Raw genomic sequence first — 25985 nt, forward strand, 5'->3', positions numbered from 1 at the left:
TTTTTATTTACCTACATTCTTTTTGCCGTTTCTTTTTCCAATAACCTGTTAAAATGCAGGATAACCATTAACACACGCGACCTTGCGGTATTATCATAGAAAAATAAATAAATACATTAGTAAGAGTCGAACATTTGTAGATGTCATTACCATTTCAATTTTACATGTCTTGTCGGTTGAACGGAAAATGCATCCAACGCGTAAAATTTTTGTTTTCTTGTTGCTTATTTATTTAAATGGATTCGGTTTCTTTCAATCGAGTCTTGTTTCAGGTAAAAATTTTCAATTTTATCAACTTTGCTTAGCTTGAATTTGTGCTTAAAATTTTAGTTTGAGTATATTTCAAAATTTTGTCGAGTCTGTGAAAATTATTGAAATAATGTGCTGAGAATATGTAGTCACTATTTTGAATTTTTCCCCCAAATTTGATCGAAAATTTCATGTGTTTTGAGATACCCACTGAAAAGATCTTTCCAGTCTTTGGTTGGGAAGTTCAACTCGGTGATGTAGTCGATCTCAGCCCCTACAATTTCATAGTTGGGCGAATAGACGTACATGAAATCAAAATAAATTGCTTTCATTAGTAGTGAGAGGAAATAATTGCGAGACAGGACACCTTGTATTCGAATGTACCTAGTAATAATCCACTATTTTAACAATCGAGTAATTTTTCAGCCGGCCCTGTTTTTGATCTATACGCAGAATCCGTTCGAAAACTTATCGAAGCTACGACCTTGGTGAAAGTCCCCAAACCGTTGACTTTTTTCACTGCTGCTGCAGAAACAGCTCTTGTCAATCTGACTAAACATTCAAGTATAAATTTACCGCATAAGAGTGGATCGCGAAGAGAAAAAAAATGTCGAAGAATTTTGACAGAATTCCTTAATTTTGAGTTGAAAGTCATTCAGAAAAAATTTTAGCTTCGGAGGAGTTCTTGGGAGGGAAGATGTGGATCGTCAAAAAAGACACATTCTCGAAAATAGTGAAGTTTTCTCTCTGTCTGTTTTGAGAAAAGGCAAATCGCTGAGCTTTTGAATTTGTGGTCAGGGATTTTCAAAGTATTTTCCATGTGTCTAGACCGCGATAAGAGCGCAGTTCTCGAAGTACCTTTCTAGGGGAGATAGGGGTGCTCAAAGTTTTGAGGAAAATCAAACTATTCTAAAGTTCGAGCGGGATTAATTTGAAAACTACGTACTAATGATGCACTTTTGGAATTTTCACCAGTTTGTAAGTCTATATAGAAAAGATTTTTAGAGATGTGGTGAAAATCAGTGCTGTCGTATTTTTGAGCTCTAAAATTAGCTTTAAAAAAAAGTTTAAAATGATATTATTTCTTCATGACGTTCACGCTCAAAATTTCTGAAAAAATGAAAACATGTCAATTTGTACAATTTTGACCTTTTAAGGAGAAAAATTTTATTTTTTGGTCATTTTTTGAATTTTTAAAATCGAGAATATGAAAAAACGTCACCTCAATTTTTTGACACATTAATCAGTAGATATTAAAAGTTGTATTGTACTTGAGGTATTTTTTCAGAATTTTTGAGCGTAGATACTATGGAAAAATACTTGTTCAGCTGATTTGTGGCGCTCAAAAAGATGGCAATACTGATTTCTACCATATCTCCAAAAAGGTTTTCTTTTAGGTTTTCTCCTAAGACTAGTGAAAGTTCTAGAAGTTTGCCATTTGATATAGTTAGGGGCGTAATCATCTGGATGGTGGGAATCGTTGTATTTAATTCCTACTGGAGCGGGATGATAATTATTCCTTACGTGGGGAATAATTATCACTTACCTGGATAGCTCGAGAGATGATATGGGGTAGATAATCCTGCCTAACTAATCACGTATGTACTCTAATCGCAATAAAAGACATTCGTGATGACTACTAAAATGTTTTTATTACACATTAGTTCCATATAAGAAGGTACGTAGAAAGCAATTACAAACTACACATTTATGAACATAATGAAATGGTCAAGTGCGTTACCTGCCATTATGACCTAGATAAGGAAAGAATCCTGATTAATTACGTATTAAGTGAGTACCTAATACATGATTAACCTGGATGTCACCAATGACTGCGATGAAGTTACAATCACTATGAGTTAATTTGGGTAGGTGTCACAAATAATATATTCCTACTTCGACTAACTCAATTAACTAAAACTAATCCTTATATATTAAAAGAATTTTAAGTTGTTGAAAACGTGAAAAACCTGGTGACAATCCGCCAGCCTCTCCTACTGAACCGATTTTGCTCAATTTTTTTTTTAAATATTCCTTATCACATGTAGATGTGTTATGAAACATTTAGAATCCAAAATTATTCATTTTGAGCACAAAAAATTTAAAAAAATGCATTTTTTTGAACAATTTTAACTTCGATTTGCGGCCAAATATTTTAATTTGCTAGGTATTTTTTTTATTCAACATGGATGTCAAAATAGGGCTTTATACGAGTAGGATCGATGAAGTTGATTTTAGCATTCATACTTATTCACTTTAACCTCGAAATGAACCATCCAAAGAGAGTTTCGAAATTAACCCTCAATTTGGGGAGAGGGTGCAAAACGTGCAATTTCGAAAAATTAAATGTTGGTGTCGAAATAGGGGTTTTTAGGGTCGCTAAAGTCGATTTTAGCATTCATATCTCCGCCTTAATCTCGATATAAGCTCAAAAAGGGAGCGGTGCGAAACATAAAATTTAAAAAATTCAATCAGGATATCAAGTAAAACATAAAAAAAAGAAAAAATTATATAATAAATGTGAATTTAAACAACGAAAATTGAACGACATCTAAACAAAAAAAAACTGAAATTGAATTGTCAACTGGAAACTAAAAATGGAAACCTTGAGAGGAAGAATTTTTTACATTGGAGAAAACCGTTGCCAGTTCATCAACAATTTTGAACTTTCAGGGGAAATATTTTCAACTTTTTTGAGGGGAGGGGCGCAATCCGGGGTTGGGGCTGCGGAGCAGCCCAGGGGGCGGACTCCCTAGTTATAATTAATTGAGGGAACCATCAGGTCCAATTAAGTATTTTTCAATACTTACCAAAGACACTGTACATATTACCTATCCAATCGGTGTATCCACTAATACTAGGTACATTGATAGGTACATACTACACGAGGTTCGATATAATGCGAGAAATGCCATTGATGCCCGGGGTGATCAAATGTGCATCCAAAAGATCCATATTGATTACGTCGGATTAGTCAATACGTTCAGAGAAACACTAATTACCACGCTAGAAGTGGGTTAAACACGATAAATGGTACTTGGTATTAAGTACCAAGCACTTTCACATTTTCCGGTGCCGAAGCGAGAATACATATTTACAACATTGACTTAGCTCCAGAGAGCTCGAGATTCCGGTGCTAAGTGAAGAGCCTTGCTCGCGATCTTGCAACAGTTGCTGCCGGATCCATGAGCCGAGAATCCCCCACGTTCCCCTTACTTCCAGTATAGGTATAATTTTAGAGAGAGCAAGTAATGAAGTATCTCCCTATAAATAGATCGAGTAATATTGTGCAAAAAGGGAGTTATACTAATAATCGCTAAGGCGGTTACGGGCATCCTGCCTCTCACACATTTGTTGTTTTCAAGTTAGCCACACTTGAACATTGAAAAATTTTCAAAACACAATGTTACTTACCTAAAAATAAGCGATTTGCAGAGTTTCAACCGCTCAATAGAACCTTAAAAGTCCGTAGATCGACGCAGGATCTCAAATACTTTAATTTGGAACTGAACCATTTTTCCCAAAGCAGGTTGGGTTAGGGTTAGAGCGAAAAAACAACAATTTTTTTTTGAAAATGTATCTTCTTTGAGGACTTATGTCTTCTCTCCTGGTGCACACTTCTAGGGCTGGAATTTTTTTCAGTGACTTTCAATTCAAAATTATCTCTACTAAATTTGGTCAAAATCTTTCAACTTTTTTTTTTTGCAATCCTACATAATTATTAACTAACGATAGGTACTTTCTTATATGGCTATGGGGAAAATATTATTACTCGTAGATATCTAATGATCGAAATTACAGTTGATCTGAAGCTCATTAGCCCTGTAACTGTTGCAACCATGACTGGAGGTATTTTTGGCCATGACTTATATGAATTATACAAGTATCAGTTGTTCTGGAATAAGGACACGTGCAATATGTGAGTATTTACTTAAGACCCATAAATGAACCAGTCATGCTTTATCGTCGTAGAATGTGTTTGGACTCAGATGGATGAAAAGATCTTCTGGATTTCTGCAGGAAATTCTCACAATATCAATTTTTTTCATCGATTTAATTTCCTCACAGAACTCATAATTTGGATGCAGCAGTTTACTATTTCAATTTAAAGTACGGTTCGTACGAAAAAGCTTTAGAGCATCCTGGTGGCGTTGTTGTGATTACTATCCCGATCGCAACCACTGTAAGTGAAGTACCTTATGAGTACAGTCTCGAACATGATGTACCCTACCCACTACCCACCAACTTTTTTAACGATGTAAATTCCATAGGGCGATTTCCCAAATCCGACATTCGACGTGTTTGCTAAAATAATACAAGCGAATATCCATTGGCCTGGAAGTTGGACCAAAGCCCCAAGCGTAGCAACGTACACGTGGTATGTGGGTTTTCCATATGGCAGTATTTATGAATCTTCTAAACAGAAAATGGTGGATACGGAAACTGGAAAAAAGTTTATCGCCACTGTTATTAATTTACCGTTTGATCCGCAAACGAATTATATGTCGAAAGATAAGGTATAAAAATTTGGGTTAAAAATCTATCAGATTTAGTGTACATATTTTGGAGATTTTCTATTTCTCACGATTATTGAGAATTTTACGTTTTTGACTCCCACTTTTTTTTTTACTCGACAATGGAAATTAATATTAATTTTTCATACGTAATTTCAGTTTGAGAGTACGTTCGGCAAGATTACGGGTACTTCGGGGCAATCTTTGAGTAGCGTTTTGATGCCAGGTAGTCCTGTAACGCCGACAGAAAGGCATCAAGGAGTTTGTGTTATTTATGTACCGGCATAATTAGCAATATAAACGTTGTATTTTTAAAAGCAGAGGATGAAAAAAAATTTCTGATAAAAGTTTAATTTCAATTTGTTATTTTTACCACTAGAAACATTTATGTATTTTAGTTATTTCTCAAACTTAATTTTCTGGTACTTAAGTATGTTATGTACCTTGAATAGCAACTGGAAAATCAATTAAATTAATTTTTATAATTTCAGTGAATTTTTGACATTTTGTATCTTACTTGAATGGAAAATCATTTTGAAAATTTTTTCTCAGTGTTGAATTAGACAATTTTCAATATTTTTTAGGATATTTAGATGGTGTTTTGATTATTTTTTATTCTAATTTTTTTGAAAAGGTTATTTTCAACATTTTAACCTTATCAGTCAGTGACCACCTATAAAACTGTTGCTTGTTAGTGATATATTCTGGAGTTTGAAGGGCACAGCCGTAGGAGACGAAGATGTTGTGGTTACTTCATCTTGTAAATAAGTTGCGAATTCTATTGAATGTTTTTTTTTTCATATACCTAAGTACTAAAAGTTCTCGGAAAAAGCAGTGTGAAAGGAAAATACAAATACCTACCTACAGAGTAAGCGTAACTACATGGTGCTTGAAAATTCTAAATACATACATGTTTTCACCAATTTTTTTGCTGATTTTTTTCAAATATGTTACATGTTAAAATACTAGATAACCAATAACTCACGGGCCTTGCGGCTTTATCACCGAACAAAAAAAAATACCTACCTGAGGGAAAATCGAATATTTTAGATGTCATTGCCATTGCAATTTTAAATGCCTTGTCGGTTGAACGAAAATGTATCCAACGCGTAAAATTTTGGTTTTCTTGTTGCTTATTCATTTAAATGGCTTCGGTTTATTTCAATCGAGTTTTGTTTCGGGTAAAAATTGACAATTTTTTCAACTTTTTTAAGTTTTGGGTCTATGATAGAGTCGCATTATTCCAGCTGTAGGTGTTTTGCCATTCGAGGACTGGGGTAGAGGAGGTAAGGATTGAATTCATCACGTTTTTATTTGGATTTTCTGAAATTTCCCTTTTCATAATTTCATAAGATTTCAAAAACAAAAATTTTGATGTGCGTTTCGGTGTAAGCTAATTTTTGATATGCAGAAAACAACGTTACAAAATGTAACTCATCTTCAGAGGTGTGATGAAGTGATGTGTCGAGGAAGCCGGGTGGAGTGAGACTGAATTTTATTTACTTTTAAATTTTCCCAACTTTTCGCCCCATATCACTCCTCCTGTATTTTTCATGCCAATTAGCCATCGATGTGGTTCAAACAAATTTTAAAGGGGAGGATTGGAAACAAGTTGCGAATAATTTTAAATGTTTAAAAAAGATTCTTTTATACCTAGTTTACAAAAAATTTGAATTGTTCAATTTGCAAGATTGGCACTAGCTGAAATGAAAAATAAAAAATTGGCAATTTTTTTCATATTTTTTTTAATATTTTGACCTTTGAAAATCAAATTCAAAGGGAGAACAGAGCATTTTTGGTTTTGCCCGAGCAAAGCACTATTGGAAGATTCAGAAAATTTACAATTTGTGAAGTACGAAGAAAGAAGTTTCAATGTAAGAAGTTTAAACGCCAAAATTCAGTGCTTTTTGGTATTTTCAAATGAAATTTCGCGCCGTTTTTTTTTAGTTATTTTGCACTTTTATGCATCGGTACCAATCCTGTCAGTGTTGATTTGATTGTGTTTCTTGAATTTCTGAAGTCAATCATTCTTGGAAATTTTTGAAGAATTGCACAGTAGAATTCAAATTTGCCCGAGCGAAGAGAGAGCAAAGGCTCTGAAAAAATTTATAATATCTTAAAACTTGTAATTGATGCAAGAACTTGATTTTCATAGCTTCGACTTTGAAAAATGTGGGTTTCGAGCCCCACGTTGGGCGCCAATGTTAGACTGTATTCAAGCACTATTAGGATATAAAGGAAGGATGAGAATAATTCCCTAAGGAGTGAAAGATTACCAGTATCCTTGTACGGATATTTGTAATATCAAGAAGGAACTATTTACTTACCCCTTGCTAGCTCAGCTTATACTCATACCACTTTAGTGTTGGATACGTCAAGGCTCTCGGATTTGCGAAATAATTAAAACACAGATTCGTTTCTTCAATGTAATTGTTGTAGTTAAATCACATTTGGTCTCTTAAATACTATATGGTTTTTCAAAATATACACATTCACCATATAAAATGTAATTAGAGCAAGAACAAAGCGCTGTGCTCAACCGCCTAATCACATGTAAGATACAAATTCACCAATCCCTAAAAAAGGACAAATAATAAAAGAACTTAAAACTATACATTTCTTCAAGTGTTTTTATGAGAAAGCGGACTGAATGCTCAATCCAATGATTCATAGATTGCTTAGGACCGTTCCAACTCACACATCTACCACAAAGGACAAACAAGAAATAATCTCAAGCTCGAATCTAGCTAGGGGACCCTGCCCTATGATGGCCCAGTTCCTAAGACGGCGCAATTCAAATTTCTGGCATCTAGCAGCGCTGATGTAAAAACCAACTGCACCCTGTCTTTGTGCTTCACATTTTTGACTTTTTAGTGTAGTCATATCCGCTTGAACAATTACCTTGCGTTCTTGAAAACGTATTTTTCTTTTCTTGCTTAAAAATTCGATGATTTCGAATTTTTGGTGGAAGCTCTTTCAAATTGGTTTCATTTCTAAAAGTGACTGAAAGTATCTTATAATGTGTGAAATTTCATCTACTTTCTAATGCGCTACTCAGTTTTTTCATTAGAGTTCATGTTCATTCATAAATTGACTGAAATTTGAATTTGTATAACCAGTCCTATGATGGCGCAGCTGCAAAAGCAGGCGCTTTTCAGCAACAAAAATGGGTAGATTTAGGTGAATCTTGTAGTAGTGTATATAGTGTGCCTAATCTTACATATTTCTGTTCAAAATATTTCATAAAAAGGTATTATTGCGAAAATATTGAAAAAAGTGGGATTGTCAGCCAAATCACTAAAAAAACTTCTAACCGCCTCAAACAAAAAAATTGGGGGTAAATTAGAGATCTTAATACATTTAAAATAATAATTTCAATCGAATTCAAACGATATAGTTACAGTTTTACATTTTAATTGAATTTGCGCCGTCTTAGGAATGGTTTTGCGCCGTTGGCACATTTGAACTGATTCACAGTTCATTTGATTGAGACAAGAGATTGGAACCAAAAGTTTTACGTTTCTGGTGGTAAGTAGTAGATAGTCTGAGGGACCTTCCATCAAATTTTTGTCCATTTTGGTTGGATACTTTAGGAGCACCAAGCTTCAGAAAAAAAATTGCGCCATCTTAGGGCCGGGTCCCCTAAAGTTATACCTGCAGTTTTGGGTCAATCTGGAGAGATTATAAGCTAGTGCTACGTTATCAAATATGGGAAATATAAAAATGTTAAGAGTGCAAACCTCCACTGATTCTCCAATACACCCTTCAAATTCGCGAGTACCTACTAGTGGTATGCGCGGGTCGGGCAAGCCCGCGGGCTTACCCGACCCGGCCCGAGTACTTCGGGCAAAAAGCCCGACCCGACCCGAAAGCCCGAAACAAGCCCGACGGGCCCGAGCCCGACCCAACAATTTTAGTTGGCGTGATGCGACGAGATGGTTTTTCCAACAATGGGCATTGTTGTGACGTCAACATGGTGCTACACTTTTTGTACTCACAGCGCATGCGTTGAGTACGAAACCTGAGCCCGAGAAAGCCCGACAAGCCCGACAAGCCCGGCCCGACCCGACCCGACTTTTATCGGGCTCGGCCCGCGGGCTTTCGGACAGGCCCGTGCAGACCACTAGTACCTACATCTTACCTTAATAAATCAAACGATCCCTAAGTTGTCAAGACCTAAAGGATTGCATTATCAAGTCCAATAGGATCTCACCAACTTAAGAATCATTACCAGGGCTATTAAATTACCGTAATTTATTCGCTGGTAAAATATGATGGTAAAATACAGTATTTTACGGTATTTATGGTATTTTACTAATTTGGATATGAAGAGTTATTTTTTGTAGTTTGACTTCAAACTTCTGAACTTCTGACCTGCCTCTGAAGTAAATTTTCATCTGTTTTAGGTGTTATTAAAGATTATCTATAGAAAATTTTCCATGGACATTTTTTGGAAATTTATGGGGAAAAGTTTTGGTAACTTTCAAATCATGAATTTCCATGGAAATTTGGAAATTTATGAAGTAAAGATGGAAAAAAGTGTTAATTTGGCTTTTTGGTAAATTATGGTAAAATACGGTAATAAACTTTTGATAAAATACCGTAAAATACCGCCGTAATTTGCCAACATAAATTACCTTACAGCCCTGATCATTACATAATACACTGCCAAGACAGTGAGGCCATAATGCCACCTTACAGTCTTCAGGAAATTATAATGTTCTGAAATTGAGATAAAGGCTCGAGCGAAGCTAAGGTAAAAATGTTTGAAAATAAATAAGTTTTCAACAGAAATAAGTGCAGGGATGAAGCGACCGGGGGGGGGGGGCTTCGAAAGCTCTCAAAAATTCACAATTCTTCATTTTTTTCAGGACATAATTTTTATATTTTCAAAAACGACAATCAATTTCGGTAAAAATTATAAAGTATTGTTTCCGACTTTTTGGCGAAAAATAGGTCGATTTTTGATACTTCTGCATCAGAAGTTGGGACTTTCCGGCAGTTTTGACTGAAATGCAATGGAGGGACCTTCTGGTGGGGGGGGGGGGATTTCAAATAAAACAACAGTATTTTTGATGCGAGAAGTCAATTTTTCTACTCTCAAATTTTGGTCGAAGAGAGGAAAATGAAAATGATCTGACCCAAGTGAAGCGAGAGCGAAAACTATTGAAAATTTTATTGGCAATTCTTTCATTTTCCCTGCTTACACTATTTCTTCCCAACTTTTCTAACTTGATTCGCCTATATTTTTCTGTATGACCAAAAATTGCAGGTAGTTTCGTTTTCCAGTAGTTCCTACCAAAAGCATTCATCGTGTGCGTTGGTAGGCTACTGATAGTGAGTACTGAATGAGTCATTTAATTTTACTATTTTGTTTTTTTCTTTCTCGAATAATATTTATAGTGGTTTCAAATAAATATCTAAAAATTGCACTTGACGCGACGTTATTTGTAAACAATAAAAAGATACAGGTGTAGGTAGTAGATACCATTAACATTCGAATGAGTTTTGATGTCATACAATTCCAAATGTTCTAGCGAGTGTTTAAAAATGCATTCAACACGTAATATTTTGCAATTTTTGTTATTGTGCAATCTTAATGCAGTTCTTTTCTGCTATACGAGTAGTATTTCAGGTGGAAATGGATTACCTATATTTTAATTAATTTTAGTTGTTAATGGCTAATTTATGACCAAATTTTTATCTCTTCAGCTTTTGATCACTCGCTCGTTCCGGAAGTGGAAAAACACTTGGAAAATGTAATAGATACAACCAAGGTTTCTGTAGCGAAACATTTTATTAATACTGCCTTTAAGTCTTTCAAACCACTGACTGTGTCTACCACATTGGATGATACTTGTCTATTAAACCAGACGAAAACGTCGCGTAAGATCGAATTGGGCAAAATATTATTAACTTACATATAAGGAGCTGGAATCTGTTTTTTAATTGGAAGATTTGATATTACAGTTGACGTGTCCATTGTTGATTTAATTAACTTTGTAAAAGTGAGTGGAGGTGTATTGGGCCTGGATAGTTTCAAATTCTACAAGTTCTCGTTGATTTGGAAAAGTGCACCGTGTAATGCGTGAGTTGAAAAAAAATGATTTTTTGTATACGTTATTTTGTACCCTTTGTCGCCATACAAGCAGAGATACGTATAAAATGCATTATTAAATGCAATTTGTCCCGCAGAACTCATAATTTGGAATCTCAAGTCTTTATTTTCAATTCGAAATATGGCTCGTTTGAAAGAGCCATGGATGTGCCTGGTGCTGCAGTCGTTATGAAGTTTCCGATCGGAACCAACGTAAGATTCGTTCTGAAGAATTGCATCCTAACTGGATGGATTTAAGTGTAGAAGAATTTTTTAAATTCGTCTTGTACCTACGTGATTACAGAGTGATTTCTCTAATCCAAAGTTCGACTACTTGGGCAAGGTAATAGAGAATAAAATAAAAAAACCAGGGGACTGGACTAAAATTCAAAGTAAATTTACGTACACGTGGTTTGTAAATTTCCCTTACGGCAGTATTTACCATTCGTACACAGCCAAATTAATCGATGTTGATTCTGGAAAAAAATACATCGCTACTGTTATCGAGTTACCGATGGATCCTCGTGTGAATTATATTTCACAGGATCAGGTTAGTGGCTAGGTTTTTGATTTATCTTACGGTGTTGTGTAAATACAGGGTGTCCAGAAATTTCGAATGATGCTTTCTCTCGAGTTGATATTTTTGAAACCGGTTCCAGCAAGTTTGAGACAGCATAAACAAAAAAAATGACGAAAATTGAAAATCAAAGAAACCAAGAGACAAAAACAAAAACTGAAAACCAAAAACAAGAAAATTGATTTTTAATTTCATTTTTCAATAGTTTTTATTTTTGTTTCTAAAAAAGTAAACATAGCATTGAAAATAAAATTTCAGAAAAACAAAAATTGAAACGATAATTGAAAAGAAAAACTGAGAACAAAAATACATAGAAATACCGTAAAAATGAAAACTGATTTCATTAAAAAATAAAAATGATGATAAAACTGAAACGAGGAACTGAAAGAGGGATCTTGAAACAAGAAAAAAAAAGGAAACGAAATTGAAAACTGAAAGTAAAAATACAGTTGAAAACTGAAAACAGAAATTACAAATCCTAAATATAAAACCAAAGCACTCAAAATCAGAATAATTTTAATTAAAAAAAAAATGAAACAAGAATTGAAAATCAGAAACCTATAAATAATTTTTTTTTTTTGGTTTTCATAAATACAAAACAAAAACTAAACGTCAAAATCATTGATAACGGAAACAAAAACTGGCTTCAAAAAAATCGATAATCAAAAATTTAAACCAATAAAAATAACGAAAAAATGAATTTAAAAACTAACTGAAAACAGAAAATTAGAATAAGAAGTGAAAATGCAAACCGAAAAACGATGAAGAAAGCGAAATTGAAAACTTATAACCAAAAAACACAAACGAAAACTGAGAGTCAAGAAGACTAAAACTGAAAAAATAAAATACAAAATCAAAAACTGAAAAATAATAAAAAATGGAAGGACAAATTTGAATTCTAATAATTTTCGAATTTATCTAATTGTGTTCGCTCTTCGGTATTTTTTTCATTTCTGCATGTTTCTGGCTGGATTTTTTTCCTTAAAAATCAGAATTTTAGGAATCTGTCCATACTTGGGGGGGGGGGTTATATATTTAACAGTTCTCATAATTTTTTTACTTTTTTCGCCTCGTCGCCCCCCCCCCCTTTTACTTACGGATCAAAGGAATTTCAATGTGGATGACTTTGAACTAGTTTTTACTCAATTTGTTTGTAGTGATGTGAGTGTGGAAGATAGGAAGGGGTGCGACTGAAAATTTTCAATTTCTGTTTTGGATTTTTGGGAGCCCAAATGTGAATTTTGTTATTTTAAAACAAGGAACAAATTAACCCGAGCGAAGAAAGCGTGAAAGTTTTTGAAAATTTCATGTTGAGAGGCCTAATAACGATGTTTTTGTTAGGAAGTAAATTCTGAAAAATAAAAGGAGACGGACCCGAACGAAACGAGGGCTAAAACTTTTAAAAATTTGCATTTTGAGAGAGCCATAAACGATATTTTTTTATGCAAGGAGTTATTTTTTGACTTAAAATTTCCAAATTTTGTAAGATTTTTTTAGGGTGTCAATAATTTTGAAAAAAAGGACAAAACAAAAGAACAGGCCCAAGTCAGAGCGGAAGCTCTTGAAAATTCGTATTTCAAGAGGCATAAAAACAATAATTTTCACGGGGAAATGAATTTTTCCCTCAAAAACTTCAAAATCTGAATAATATTTTTTTTTAGAGATTCCAATTTTGAAAAATAAAAGAAAATATAAGTCCGAGCCAAGTGAAGGCAAAAGCTTCTAGAAATTTGTGTTTTGAGATGTAAAAAAAAAATACATATTTTTGTTTCTTCACAGGCCTTTTTTTCGGGGCCGGGCCAAACTACCCCTTTTCAAAAAAGTTAAAACAGGAATTCATCAAGGTTTTTTTTTAGAAAAAGCACTCTTCGTGATTTTGGACCCCCTGTTTTCGAAACTTTTGGTGAATTCCATTCGTTGGTCCGGACTTCTTCGTCAAATTGTAAGAGCATCTATAGAGTATCTTACACGTATGATTTCAGTTCAAAATACTGGGGAAAATTCTGAGTCCGAATTCTATGCTTGAAGAGATCCCCCTGACTCATAGAGAAACACATAAAGGAATTTGCGTATTATACTTGTCAGTTTAATTTATACTTATTGCTTAAGCTGAGTAGATATGAGGTGATATATATTTTCGAATTGGATTATTTGTAAATAAATCTTAAACCATATTTTTTTTTTTTAAATTATGGCTCTTTTCCACTGTCAGTGATTAGCTTCAAATTTATTTTTCAACCGTCATTCGTTTTTCCTTCGATTGTTAAATACATATTCTATTGTTGCATCGTTGTCCATTTAGCCTCATTGTGTGTTTTTTCAGTGTCAATGTCGCGTCGTAATTATCAATGAAAGTACATAGTAAGTTAATACATCATGAAACACCGAAGAAATAGACATTTTGAATATATTTTTTGCCTCGTGTGAAATCGCTATTTTGACAGCATCGATTTTTTGAATTTTATGATCTACTTCAAAATAGTATCGGAAAAATATAAAGACATTGGTTGCTGGCTTACACGTGGTTTTTTCTATCATTGTTTGCTATTTATTATTTTTTTCATTTCATTTTTTTGATTTTAATATTTGAAAAAGTAGTGACAACTTGCGAATAAAAAAAAAGAAGTTAGCGATAGACACAAACACACCTTGATGATTGGTAATAATCGAATGAAATTTTATCATTACAGTTTTAGAAATCTTACAGTTCGGAAATGCATTCAAAATTGAACGTGTCACTTCAAAAAGGACATAAGAGAAAAATGGCGATTTTGGGAAATCGCGTTTGAAGTTTTAAGTGTAATTTTTTTCGTATTTACGTTGGGAATTCAGCCGGAAACGTTTTGTATTCTAAAAATTTCATGTCTTCGCTACAAGAAAACACCTCGCTCATCACACAAAATAAATTTCTCTTTTCTCCAGAGCAATTTTAAAACTCAAAGTTATATGTCCTTTTTGAAGTGACTTTCTGTATTTTTGACATGTTCGCATTAATGACGTCAGAACTTCTGTGTAAAGAAGGTAAATTTGAAAATTTTTATACGAAAATGTTCGTTGTTTCATCCTCTACAATTTTCGTCATGGTTATTTTTTTCGATACCCGCCCTGTGACGAAAAAATCACACGCCAAAAAATGACAAAATTTTTTCTCAAAAATTAAAAAAAATATCTACGGTGCCGATGTGGTGATGTCAAAATGGTCGAACATCGTGATTTTTAGGGACTTCGTGGTTTTAAAACGTCATGTCATTACTCTACGAGAAAATCATTTTGGAAAGTGGGCGAGGTCTCATTATGTTGCCAAGGCTTCAGGGAACACGAATCCGTTGTCGCACCAAAAAGGACATAAGTGAACTTATGTCCCTCTTGAAGTGACACGTTCAATTGCAATTTTTGTTGCACTTATTCGTTGGAAATTTAATATTATTTCATGGAAATTTCATTTCAGGTAAAAATTACTTTCCATTTTTCATCGCTTCAGTTACTTAGAAGAAAAAAAAATGATAACTCGATTGAAATAATTTTCTTATCAATTACATATTAAAGGTGCATCTGGTTCCTTTGACGAAGATCCTTCTGATTTCCTCAAATCCATAAAACCTATCGAAGATAGAGCTCGTTTCAAGTTCCCATCTACATTGGATGTAGAAGTACCAAAGTTTTACATTAAATCTATCAGAACTGCCATCGAAGCGACGGCTAAATACGATAAATGCTACAAGCCTTTGACTTTTTTCAAGTCTGGTTAACCAGACTGCTAAAACACGTGAGTGTATAATGCTAATGCTATAACATGGGGTAATTTATTTGAGAATTTTTGTTACAATTTTGAAATTACAGTCGATGGGAAGGTCGTGAATTCTTTGACTGTTGCTACCATAACTGGAGGTATATTTGGGCAATGATGTTTACGAATTGCATAAGGGTCAGTTCTATTGGCAGAATAAATTGTGTAATGAGTAAGTAATAAGTATGGATCCTTTATCGTCAACTTAGTCGTTATTGTGGACATGAATTCAACTATGATTGTTTGTTGCGAGGACGACGACGTTCAAATTTCAAAAATCTTGGAATTGATAGCCGAATTTTGAGGGGAAAAATGGTTGAAAATTTGCTAAAAATTGTACATTGAATTTAATGAACGGAAAATGTGACTTTCTGTGGGTTTTTCGTACCCTTTCAAGTTTTTTTTGAGGGGGAGGGGAGAGTATCATGATAAAATTGGTAGATTTTGAGAGAGATTCGTTGTACTCCAATTTATTGGCTTAAGTTGATTTTTCAACAGAACTCACAATTTGGAAGGACGAGCTTATTATTACATTTTAAAATATGGTTCGTATGAGAAAGCGATACACTATCCCGACGGTATGGTCGTTGTTAATTTTCCAGTTGCTACCCACGTAAGTGTTTTCCGTTCACCAAGATGATTTTTTCAGCTCCTATAATTTTGAATTTTGTACAGGGTGACCTTCCTAATCCGAAATTCGAATCGTTTTCTAAATTACAGGGTGTTCCAGAATAACCTTTCACATTTGTTTTTCTTATTACTCTGAGAGAAAAATGTTTACAAAAATTCTTTTACAACCAAAATGAAGTAGAAACATGCCGTTTTTAGACCATATATTTGAGTTTCCATTAAAAATAAAGTTTTAAAAATTTTTTCATCGAGATATTTTCCATCATTTTTGACACATTCAACCAAACATTTTTTCGAATTATTGAACACTTCTCTTCCAATCAGTCTCAACTCACGATTAATATCACCTAGAAGATGTTTTAGAGTCCTAGATTCATCCTGATACACTTTTAACTTGAGGTAACTCCATAAAAAAAATCATAGGCGGAAAAATCAGGGGATCGAGGTAGCCATTAAATTTCTGTGTTCAACGAAATTATTCAATGACCGAAGTGCTCACGCGCTAAACATATTGTGTTGGTCTCTGAATGATAGGTAGCTCCAACATGTTGTAACCAAGTAAGTAACTATACATACACTATATAATCGTCTGCCTTTCAGTTCAGGAACAAGAAACTCGTTCAACATTTTGCCTTACCCCTCACCGTTACTGTTTCATTAAACACACATGGTCCCACTACACCAAACTTAGCCACGCCCAACCAAACAGTCAACTTGGCGGAGTGTAGAGGTTTCTCGAGTATTATCAACTGATTCTCTGTACACTTGAAGCGCACATTCTGTATATTCACTTCACTGTTTAGTTAAAAATGAGCTTTGTTACTGATGAGTAAAGTAAAGGGGTCCGGGAGTCTTTATTTTTAAAAAAGGACCTCACAGTAAAAGTACACTGTGCAGCCATCTACTTCTCCAGGGCAAAAAATAACTATTGAAACATAATTCGGCATGCTTTGGCTACCTAGAACCGCCTTTACCATTCCCCTAGCTCCTCTTGAACACAGATCAGTGGTTACCAAAATGTGAAAGGTTATTCTGGAACACCCTGTATTACGAACGAAAATCAAACAAAAGGGAGATTATACCAAAGTTAATTGCGGATTCACTTTCTCGTGGTTTTTAATATTTCCATATGGAAGTATTTACCATGCCTATAGAAAGGAATTCTACGATGAAGGTGCTGAGAAAACGTACAACGCTCTTATTATTGATTTGCCATTGGATCAGCGTATCAGTTACATATCAAATGAACAGGTATTGATGATTGTAAAAATTTTATTTTTTGAAGTTTTTTTTTAGCCTCTCGTGAGCATTTAATCATTCACACTGGATGAATTGAGCAACATGTTTTAAATGTAGGTACTTGAAGAACATCTTGTGGATGTAATTGATAAATTCTGGAGCATGGAAATACAAATAATTGGAATTATTTTTAAATTAGAGGCACTGATGATTTTTTGAGAGATTTAATGCTATATTTTTGAGGAAAAAAAAGTAAATTATGTTTTCAGTTCAAAAATTCGTTCGGGAAAATTGAAGGTATTTCAGATTCAGATGAATCGTCGAACAATGGTTTCCTTGGAGGTACTCCTGAAATATGGTCGGAAAGGCATAAAGGAATTTGTGTTGTGAATTTGCCAGCTTAATTATCGAGTTAATTCTCTTTTCAAATTGGCAAATCACCAGAAGAGTTTAACGGCGTTCTTTCGATGAATTATTATAATTAAGTATTATTACTTGCTTTGTTAATCATTTCTATTCGTTATTGTTTTTGGTGCCATTGCCACAATTTTTCTTGATGATAATCTTAATTATTAATAAGTGGTATATTACCCAAAGAAGGTGGAAAAAGTGATTCTTGACGAAGGGGGAGGGGGTTGTGACCAGAGCGAAGCGAGGGTAGAAGTAGCAATAACTTCGATCTGGAGTTGAGAAAAAAATTTTTAATCCAAGAAGTGATAAGTTGTCTATGTACCTATTGTATGTATGTGTATTGCATTGCTACGTTCGTTGCTGTGCTAAGTTTTAAAAAAAAATAAAATAATGTATTTATTTTTTCCAAGAAAATGGAATTTTTTGTCAGTCTTTTGTTTTTTTCATTTGTAAGTTGTTTGTTCATTTATCAAGAGTTACAATATAGAAATAATGACCTCGGGCCTCGACTTTGTAAAAATTTTCATGTAATGCCATGCCATTTTCCGGATTGATATGAAATTATAAGCTGTCCGTGGTACGTGAAGCCTCCTACTGTGAAGACGATACCCAACTGTTGAAAATGAAGTTACCGACCAATATTACTAATGAAAATCTATGGACAACCTTGCCAAGAGATTAGAAAATTTCGTTCATCATAAACATGTCACTTGACAATGTTTTTAAAAACTTCAAGGGGGGTCCAAGCAACAAACAATTTTTCAGATTAGAACGAGAAAGGAGAAATCGACAGATTAAAATACAAATATTTTCATCACGAAGCAAATCCAGTTTTCAATTTTCAGAGAGCTTACAAGAATTTTCTAAATAAAATGACAAGTTTCTAAAATGAAATAGGAGATGGAATGACAATTTTACTAATTGATATAAATAATCAGGATGTCCGACGGTCATGAATTTTGGTAGGTAAATGGTCATATGTAAAAGTCATGAAAAGTTATGAAAAAATTATATTGTTACGGACCTCGTTTGATTTTTATTCAACTTTGGAGGCTTCTTTATGAAACGAGACCAAGAGCATTTTTTCTTGATAAAGGTTTGAAATTAAAAAAAAAATTGATTACGAACTTTTTTTTGAATTTTTTCGAACTTTGAGGGCTTTTATAAGGAGAAGTGTTTTCTTAGAAAGGTGGTTATTCTGGGGGAAATTCTTCTTTAAAAACAGGGTGTCTATAACAGATACTGCAGGTACTGTAAAAGTAAACTGCATTGAAATCCTCGGTACTGCAAGTACTGTAAAGTACTGCATTTTGCCTGAAAAGTGCTGTATTTTTTCTCATGATTTAAATTTTTTTTTAAAATCTCAAAATTAATTAATTGGTGAAAATTAAAAAAAAATATATATTCATTTTGTACCTCAAAAGATCAGATGGCAACAAATACTTATAATTTTATCGACAAATTCCAACTGGTTCAAAAATATAATTTTTTTCTTGGGGGGGGGGGGTCGGTGTAAGCTGGATAAAAAATATAAGGTAATGCAAAAGATACTGTAAAAGTACTGCATTTCTTCGGAGAAATTTTGTTAGACACCCTGAAAAAGAGATTATTTAGAAAAAAATCACCTCCAGAAATAAGAAATTTTTGAATGAAGTGATTTTTCCAACGTGGAAGGGGGCTCCCGGCACGTTTTTTTTGCATATGAGTGAAATGAGAAAAAATAGGAAATCATTTTCTCATCCCAGGAAAGCAACTGGGGGGATGAATAGTAAAAAATTCCAACCTTGCTAAACCAAGTATATCCTACTCCCTTATTCATTTACTAATTTGAAAATACGTGTTTTTATAATTTTTGTCAGGATGTTGAAGATGGGGCTCTAGTTGACCCAGGGGCATATTCAGATGTACCTAATTTCAAATCATGTAGACTGCATTTTTGCTTACTTTTATGTTCATGAGGTAGCAGTTTTAATTCTGTTGTATTTCTTTTATGTTTCAGGTAAGATTTTATGTCGTTGTAATGAGTGAATGTTTACGCACTTTTCTTGGTAATTTCATGTGGTAAGTTATCATAGAATGATTTGAATTGCCTTGTTTTTTTTTTTTCAAACGGGTACGGAATATGGACGTACTACAGTGTGTGACTTTTTCACGATTAAGAAATGAATTTTTGAAATCAGTCCAACTTTCAAACGATTCAAAGATAGGATCTCCAACAGAATTTTGCCAATTTTAGAGGGGGAAAATAATCAATTTCGCTCTAAAAAGCGTCCGATATGAATATCCGCAATAAAGTTGCCCGTAAACAACGCATTGAAATGTTTTCGTTAGGGGTTCTTCAAGACAAATACCTACATAAATTCATACCTCATTATATCATTGAATAGATGCAAGCATAGATATATCCATCCATCAGCAATTCAGCATAATTATGATTCATTCATTTACGTAACGAATTGGCTGTATTTTTTTACAAAAGTACAGCCAAACTAGGGTTGAAAATTTTGAAGAATCGCATCATTATTTACCAACTTTGGTTATCTTGAATTACCCACGTCAAGATTGTTGCAATTCTTACACGTGGTTCACGTTTATGCTGTTTTCCTCTTCTATCATTACTGATTAGATATTGACAATACATCAAAGCATGTTTGATTGAAAGAATAATAACAACTTGTCATGTCTATTTACTGACAAAAAATTAATCGGTTTAGAAATTATAAAAATGTTTTCGAATACTCGTTTGTGATCATTTCTGTTTCAAAGATCGTACTATTGCGTGAAAATGCATCCAACGTGTCATCATCTGTTTTTGAGTTTATTGTTTGAAGTGTTGTTATTTCGAGGAAATTTCATCTTTGGTAAAAAATTGCCCTCCTGTACTTATTCGTAGTTAGGAATTTCAATCGCAAATCTTTCATTAACATTTGCTCATTTTAGCTCTTGGCATTTTTCCAATCGATCTCGACCAAAATGACGACGATGACAATGAAAATACAACCACTAGTTCGGTCAAATCCGAAAATACTCTCGAAGATCCATCTGTATTCTTTAAATCTATAAAACCTATCGAAGATGAAGCACGTTCCAAACGTTCGTTAGACGGTCCAGATATTTATGCGAAATCCATCAGAACAGCTATAGAAGTTTCATCCCATGTGAAATGTCCCAAACCGTTGACTTTTTTCACTGCTTTAGACGAAACTGCTTTGGTCAATCAGACTACTCGATCGCGTAAGAAAGAATGCATATTGCAGATGCTTAAAAATGCATTTCATTTTTTTTTTAAACAATACTCACAATTTCAGTCGATGTGAGATTGATCAATCCTGTAACTGTTGCAACGATGACTGGAGGAATATTTGGTAACGATCTGTATGAATTGCATCGGTATCAGTTCTTTTGGCAGAAGTGCTCTTGCAATACGTGAGTTATCTCTTGATTTGTGCTAGAATTTGCTTAGACTTGGATGGATGAAGAGAGCAATGAGCATCAAGTCAGGGAGCTCTCTGACTAATTTTTTTTTCGAACGATCAAATCTATTCTGACGACTGACGAGGTTGACGAGAAAAAAATGTTAAATTCCCAATTATACTTATTTTGTTCGATGTGATTTCTCAACAGAACTCATAATTTGGATGCGAGAGTTTATTATTTCAATTTAAAATACGAATCGTACGAGAAAGCATTGGATTACCCTGATGGCGTTGTTATAATTAATTTTCCAATTGCAACCAACGTGAGTAAAATACTCCTTATGTAGTCCTCCTCATCTATAAGTTTTGTATCAACTTCGATTGTCTGAATTCCAAAGCGTGATTTTCCAAATCCAAGATTCAACGCGTTTTCTCAAGTAATCCAGAGTAAAATCAAAGAACCAGGATGTTGGACCAAAGTTCATAGCGCATTTACATACACGTGGTTCGTAAATTTCCCATTTGGCAGTATTTACCATTCTTCTAAGCGGGAATTTGTAGATGAGGAATTCAGAAAAACGCACAGCTCGGTTGTTATTAATTTGCCATTGGATTCAAGTATCAATTACATCTCTAGTGAACAGGTACATACAAAATGGGTTGAAAATTGCTTCATTTATTGGTACTGGGTGTCTCGTGAGTCGTGACAAGTGTCTAATAATTCGTCTGGTGTAACAGCAACCGAATCAACGCAAATGCACATTTGCTTACCTATCATTGAAGTTGAAGAGACAAAAGTTGTAGAGAATCTGGTGTTTATTCTAACTTTTCCCTTCAATTTCTGTGCTCGGACAGCATTGATGTAGTTTGAGTTGTTATTTTAACTAAGAAAAGAAATAGTTCCACACTCTCACGAAAACACTCAGTATAAAATACACGATGATTTTTTTTTATTGAAAATTTTTAGTGTTTCTGTGATTTGTGTTTTTGATCGACAATAAGTTTTTTTTTTCAATATTTTCAGTTCATGAATACATTTGGAAAGATCAGAGGTGTTTCAGAACAGTTTTCGAACAGTGTTTTGCTTCAAGGCGGTGATAATTTGTCAACTGAAAGGCATAAAGGAGTTTGCATTCTTAATTTACCAGCATAATTTCTATGTTATCTTATTGATGTACCTATTTACAAATTAAAGCCAGCTTCGGATTTTTTTCATTCAAAAAAATTCTGATTTTTTGCATCACTTGACGAAGAGGTTCCGTTATACAGCCTATCAAAGAAAGGTATCCTCTTCGGAAAAAATTTCCAAAAAGCCTCACTTTAGCCAAAACTGAAAAAAGTCTCAATTTTTTGAAAAATTGTAAAAAAAAAAATAGTCCAAGCAATGCTGCTTTTGGTCTGAATTGACAGAAAGTCCTAATTTTTGTGAAATTGTCAAAGATCTCTAATTTTGACAAAATTGTTTAAAAGTCCAACGTTCTGCCAAAATGGCCAATAAAAGCGTGTTTTCGCCAAAGTATCCGAAAAAAGTCTCATTTTTTGTCAAAATTGACGGAAAGTCCCATTTTATGTCAAAATGTTTAAAGAGTTCTAATTATTGTGAATGTCGTGCTATTGCCAAGATTGCTTAAAACCTTAAAAGCCTCAATCTTTGCCAAAATTGTAAAACAGTCTCATTTTTTCCAACGCTTACAAAACGTCTCACTTTTTTTTTGCCGAAATCCCTAAAAAGGTACTTTTTTTCGGTCAACATTGTCAGAGTCCTATTTTTGTCAACATTGAAAAAAGTTCCAATTTTTTGAAAAATTGTTCAAAAAATCCTCTTTTTTTGGTCAGAATTTACAAAAAGTCATAATTTTGTCCGAATTGTCGAGAATCTCTTATTTTTGCCAAAATTGTCAAAAAGTTCAATGTTCTGCCAAAATTGCCAATAAAAGTTGGTTTTTCACCAGAAATATCAGAGGAAGTCTTGTTTTTAGTCAAAATATCTGAGGAAGTCTTGTTTTTTGTCAAGATTATCAAAGAGTCCTATTTCATCTCAAAATATTTAAAAAGTCCTACTTTTTGTGAAAAAAGTCATGTTTGTGCCGAAATTTTCAAAAATGGTCTTATATTTTGCCGAAACAGACAGAAGGTCTCTCTGTTTGTTAAAAAAGTCAGAAAGTTGTAAAGGGTTAATTCTACAAGAATTTATTTTCTTCTTTTCTTATTTTTTTGTTGTTTTTGTTGTTCTCATTGTTTGTCTTTTTTTTCTATTGTGTACACAGTTTTTCAAGTACAATTTCATGGTTTTTATGTTTGTTGTGATGGTTTAGATGATAATTTATCAGAGGCGGGGATGGTTAAGGTCAGAATATAATATATTCACAAAGAATAGATGTATCATCCCTCATGGTTTTCCTGAATAGCCTACAGGATTCTTATTGATTCAACTCTACATTAAAATAGTCTTACCGAACTACCAAGTATAGATTCGACAATATTCACAGCTGATATACTACGTAGTTAGAGTACCCTACCTGTTTACCTGAAATAATAACTCGAAACTACTATATCTACACTTGTATGTATATTTACGGTAAAATTTACAAATGTACAGTACACCTTATAACAACACACTGATTAGCTAGATGTAATTATAACTAACTGTATCTTAAATTAATAGAGACTATACACATACCACAACAATGATGAGAAGGAATCCGTGTTTGCAAGAAACCGCTTCAAATAGTTTTATACTAGAACAATTTAAGGGCTTAACATAAAAAACATATATCGCAACAATTAATAGAATCACATATCACAACATGGCACACACAAAGGGCTCAAGTATTGATCAGGTACCCGAGATTATCATCTTTGGTCACCTATAGTGTGAGGACATATATAAGCATAACAGACCAAATTCTCCTTTGTATTTCTTCGCCGCAGCTACTTATGCAGTGACAAGAGAAAGTTCCAGGTCAGTGCATGAAGACTCGAACTGTTCCTGTCACTTTTGGGTTTGGCTTAAATGTGAGTTAACACATAGACCAAGGAGGAGGATTATACAGTCATACGATCATAGTAACATATTATTAGCATGATGCTACCTCACAAACATTTGTTCATTTTTTGGCTCCTAAATTTTAGAATTTTAATGTTGAGTTTTTAAAGATTTCAATATTGAAAATGAAAGAGAACTGAAGGTACAAAGTGTATTTTTTTGTTTGGTTCAATTAGTTTTTAGAATTTGAATGATTATATTTTTTTCAAAGTCCGATTTGAAAAAAAAACAACACAGAGACCCAAGCCAAACTAGGGAAAAAGTTTTCAAAAATTTGTTTTCAATGTTTAAATAAAAGACGAGCAAACAAGCCCGACAGAAGCGAGAGCAAAAGTTAGAAAAATTGTTGTTTGGGAAAAGTAAAAATGGTATTTTTTGGTTAAACATGGACCCCTTGGTGTCTCGGGGCCCCTGGCGATTGCCAGGTAACATCATAGGCCAGACCACCCCTGACATCCCAATTCTGGGATTTGGCCCATCTTCATTTTTTGGATTTCATCCCCCTCCTGATGGTGCCCTATACTTTGATTTTTGGTCAAAGTAAACTTAAAAATTAATTAATGAGATTAAAAAACATGCACTTTATTTTAACACTACATTCCTAAAATCTATATTTATGAATTATTGTAGCCTAAATGACTCTCACATCACACTACAAGGCAGGTTTTTCTTGAAAAATATACTATATTCGTCAAAATTCTTATACCTAACTAAATAAATTTGAATTTTCAAAAAAATTTATCAATTATATTTATTCATTCAATTTGTTTTTTCCCAACCTATGGGTCCTCTATATAAGGTGGCCAACTCTGTTTGAGAGGACTGAGATAACTTTTTTGGTGCATGATGGGGGGGGGGGGGGAGCTTTGATCAAAAATTGAAAATTTGAAAAAATTGTTACGGACCGCAATTCTTTGTTTTTTATTCAACTTTGAGGCCTTCTTTATAATAGGATCAATATTATTTGTGGAAATTGAGACCAAGGGAGTTTTTTCTTGATACCTAAGGGGTTAAATTTTTTTTCAAAATTATTTATCAATTTTTTTTTGATTTTTTCGAACTTGGAGGACTTTTATCTAAAAAGAGGTGTTTTCTTAGAAAGGTGGTTATTCAGAAGAATCCTGGCCCAAAAATGCAAACTTTTCAAAAAACTGTACCGTTTTTGATTTCTTCTTCTTTTTTTTTTTGTCAAATTTCGTGGAGGATGCTTCATAATAGGGAGCCAACTTAGATTGGAAGTGGGGGGGGGGGGATTTTTCTTTGAAAAAAGGATTATTTAGAAAAATTCTGACTCGTCAGAAATATGAAATTTTTGAATGAAGTGATTGTTTTAACTTGGAGGGGGCTCCCGACATTATGTGGGTGAAATGAGAAAAAATAGAGAATTATTTTCTCATCCCGAGAAAACAACTGGGGGGGGGGGAGATAGAATGATAAGGATGCTAAAGCTGGGGCTCCAACTGACTCAGGGGTACATTATAGATATGGATAATTTCAAATCATGTCGGCTGTATTTTTGCCTACTTCGTGTTCACAAGGTAGAAGTTTTAATTCTGTTGAATTTCTTTTATGTTTCAGGTAAGATTTTATGTCGTTGTAATGGTTTCTGTTGAGGTTCAGTGAACGTTTATGCCTTTTTCCAGGGAATTTCGTATGGTAAGTTATCATGTAGAATGATTTTAATTACCTTGAATATCCGCTATAAATTTGCCCGTAAACAACGCATTGAAATGTTTTCGTTAGGTGACGGGGCTCTTCAAGTCCGATAACTACCTACATAAATTCATAGGTACCTCGTTAAGTATATCATTGAAAAGATGCAAGCATAGATACATAATATCTGTCCATCAACTGTATGATTCATTCATTTACGTAACGAATTGACTGTATTTTTATACAAAACTACAGCCAACCTAGGGTTGAAAATTTTGAATAATCACATCATTATTTACCTGCTTTATTGGTTATCTTGAATTCCCTACGTCAAAATTGTTGCAATTTTTACACGTGGTTCATGTT

The 25985-nt window shown here is 33.8% G+C and overlaps 3 protein-coding genes across 8 annotated transcripts; all 3 read left to right on the forward strand.

Annotated features, from left to right (window-relative positions):
• The first annotated feature begins 138 nt into the window (after nucleotides 1–138).
• Nucleotides 139–13724, forward strand: LOC135837043 (uncharacterized). 4 transcript variants are annotated; one of them, XM_065352177.1, is made up of 6 exons: nucleotides 139–272; nucleotides 676–813; nucleotides 4051–4168; nucleotides 4318–4432; nucleotides 4521–4766; nucleotides 4923–5686. In XM_065352177.1, exons 1-6 carry the CDS (start codon nucleotides 188–190, stop codon nucleotides 5049–5051), a joined length of 831 nt encoding a protein of 276 aa, XP_065208249.1. In that variant the 5' UTR covers nucleotides 139–187; the 3' UTR covers nucleotides 5052–5686. The 4 variants fall into 4 exon arrangements, with proteins under 4 accessions (XP_065208249.1, XP_065208250.1, XP_065208248.1 ...); XM_065352178.1 differs by having other exon boundaries at nucleotides 4521–4627; nucleotides 4923–5059; XM_065352176.1 differs by lacking the exons at nucleotides 676–813; nucleotides 4051–4168; nucleotides 4318–4432; nucleotides 4521–4766; nucleotides 4923–5686 and adding exons at nucleotides 10476–10649; nucleotides 10734–10851; nucleotides 10959–11073; nucleotides 11165–11410; nucleotides 13420–13724 and having other exon boundaries at nucleotides 141–272.
• Nucleotides 13725–14118: 394 nt separating this feature from the next.
• On the forward strand, nucleotides 14119–18063 carry LOC135837044 (uncharacterized). Of its 3 annotated transcripts, none has more exons than XM_065352179.1 (7): nucleotides 14119–14885; nucleotides 14984–15203; nucleotides 15278–15396; nucleotides 15723–15837; nucleotides 15900–15939; nucleotides 16900–17105; nucleotides 17363–18063. In XM_065352179.1, the coding sequence occupies exons 4-7, from the start codon at nucleotides 15805–15807 to the stop codon at nucleotides 17495–17497; spliced, it is 414 nt and encodes a 137-aa protein (XP_065208251.1). In that variant the 5' UTR covers nucleotides 14119–14885; nucleotides 14984–15203; nucleotides 15278–15396; nucleotides 15723–15804; the 3' UTR covers nucleotides 17498–18063. The 3 variants fall into 3 exon arrangements, with proteins under 3 accessions (XP_065208251.1, XP_065208252.1, XP_065208253.1); XM_065352180.1 differs by having other exon boundaries at nucleotides 14119–14458; XM_065352181.1 differs by having other exon boundaries at nucleotides 14139–14236.
• Nucleotides 18064–20224: 2161 nt separating this feature from the next.
• Nucleotides 20225–22211, forward strand: LOC135837046 (uncharacterized). Its single transcript, XM_065352182.1, has 6 exons — nucleotides 20225–20365; nucleotides 20445–20738; nucleotides 20813–20930; nucleotides 21129–21243; nucleotides 21319–21564; nucleotides 21945–22211. The coding sequence occupies exons 1-6, from the start codon at nucleotides 20290–20292 to the stop codon at nucleotides 22071–22073; spliced, it is 978 nt and encodes a 325-aa protein (XP_065208254.1). The 5' UTR covers nucleotides 20225–20289; the 3' UTR covers nucleotides 22074–22211.
• Nucleotides 22212–25985: the final 3774 nt, after the last annotated feature.

Source organism: Planococcus citri, chromosome 2, assembly GCF_950023065.1.
Source record: "Planococcus citri chromosome 2, ihPlaCitr1.1, whole genome shotgun sequence".
In the NCBI taxonomy this organism is placed as follows: domain Eukaryota; kingdom Metazoa; phylum Arthropoda; class Insecta; order Hemiptera; family Pseudococcidae; genus Planococcus; species Planococcus citri.

Coding starts and splice junctions, on each gene's coding strand:
- LOC135837043 (XM_065352175.1), top strand. CDS start 10,275: ATGTCATACAATTCCAAATGTTCTAGCGAGTGTTTAAAAATGCATTCA. Junction 10,852..10,958: donor AAAAGTGCACCGTGTAATGC/GTGAGTTGAAAA, acceptor TTTGTCCCGCAG/AACTCATAATTTGGAATCTC. Junction 11,411..13,419: donor ATTATATTTCACAGGATCAG/GTTAGTGGCTAG, acceptor GTATGATTTCAG/TTCAAAATACTGGGGAAAAT.
- LOC135837044 (XM_065352179.1), top strand. CDS start 15,805: ATGGTCGTTGTTAATTTTCCAGTTGCTACCCAC. Junction 15,940..16,899: donor ATTCGAATCGTTTTCTAAAT/TACAGGGTGTTC, acceptor TGGAACACCCTG/TATTACGAACGAAAATCAAA. Junction 17,106..17,362: donor GTTACATATCAAATGAACAG/GTATTGATGATT, acceptor TTATGTTTTCAG/TTCAAAAATTCGTTCGGGAA.
- LOC135837046 (XM_065352182.1), top strand. CDS start 20,290: ATGCATCCAACGTGTCATCATCTGTTTTTGAGTTTATTGTTTGAAGTG. Junction 20,366..20,444: donor TCGAGGAAATTTCATCTTTG/GTAAAAAATTGC, acceptor TGCTCATTTTAG/CTCTTGGCATTTTTCCAATC. Junction 20,931..21,128: donor CAGAAGTGCTCTTGCAATAC/GTGAGTTATCTC, acceptor ATTTCTCAACAG/AACTCATAATTTGGATGCGA.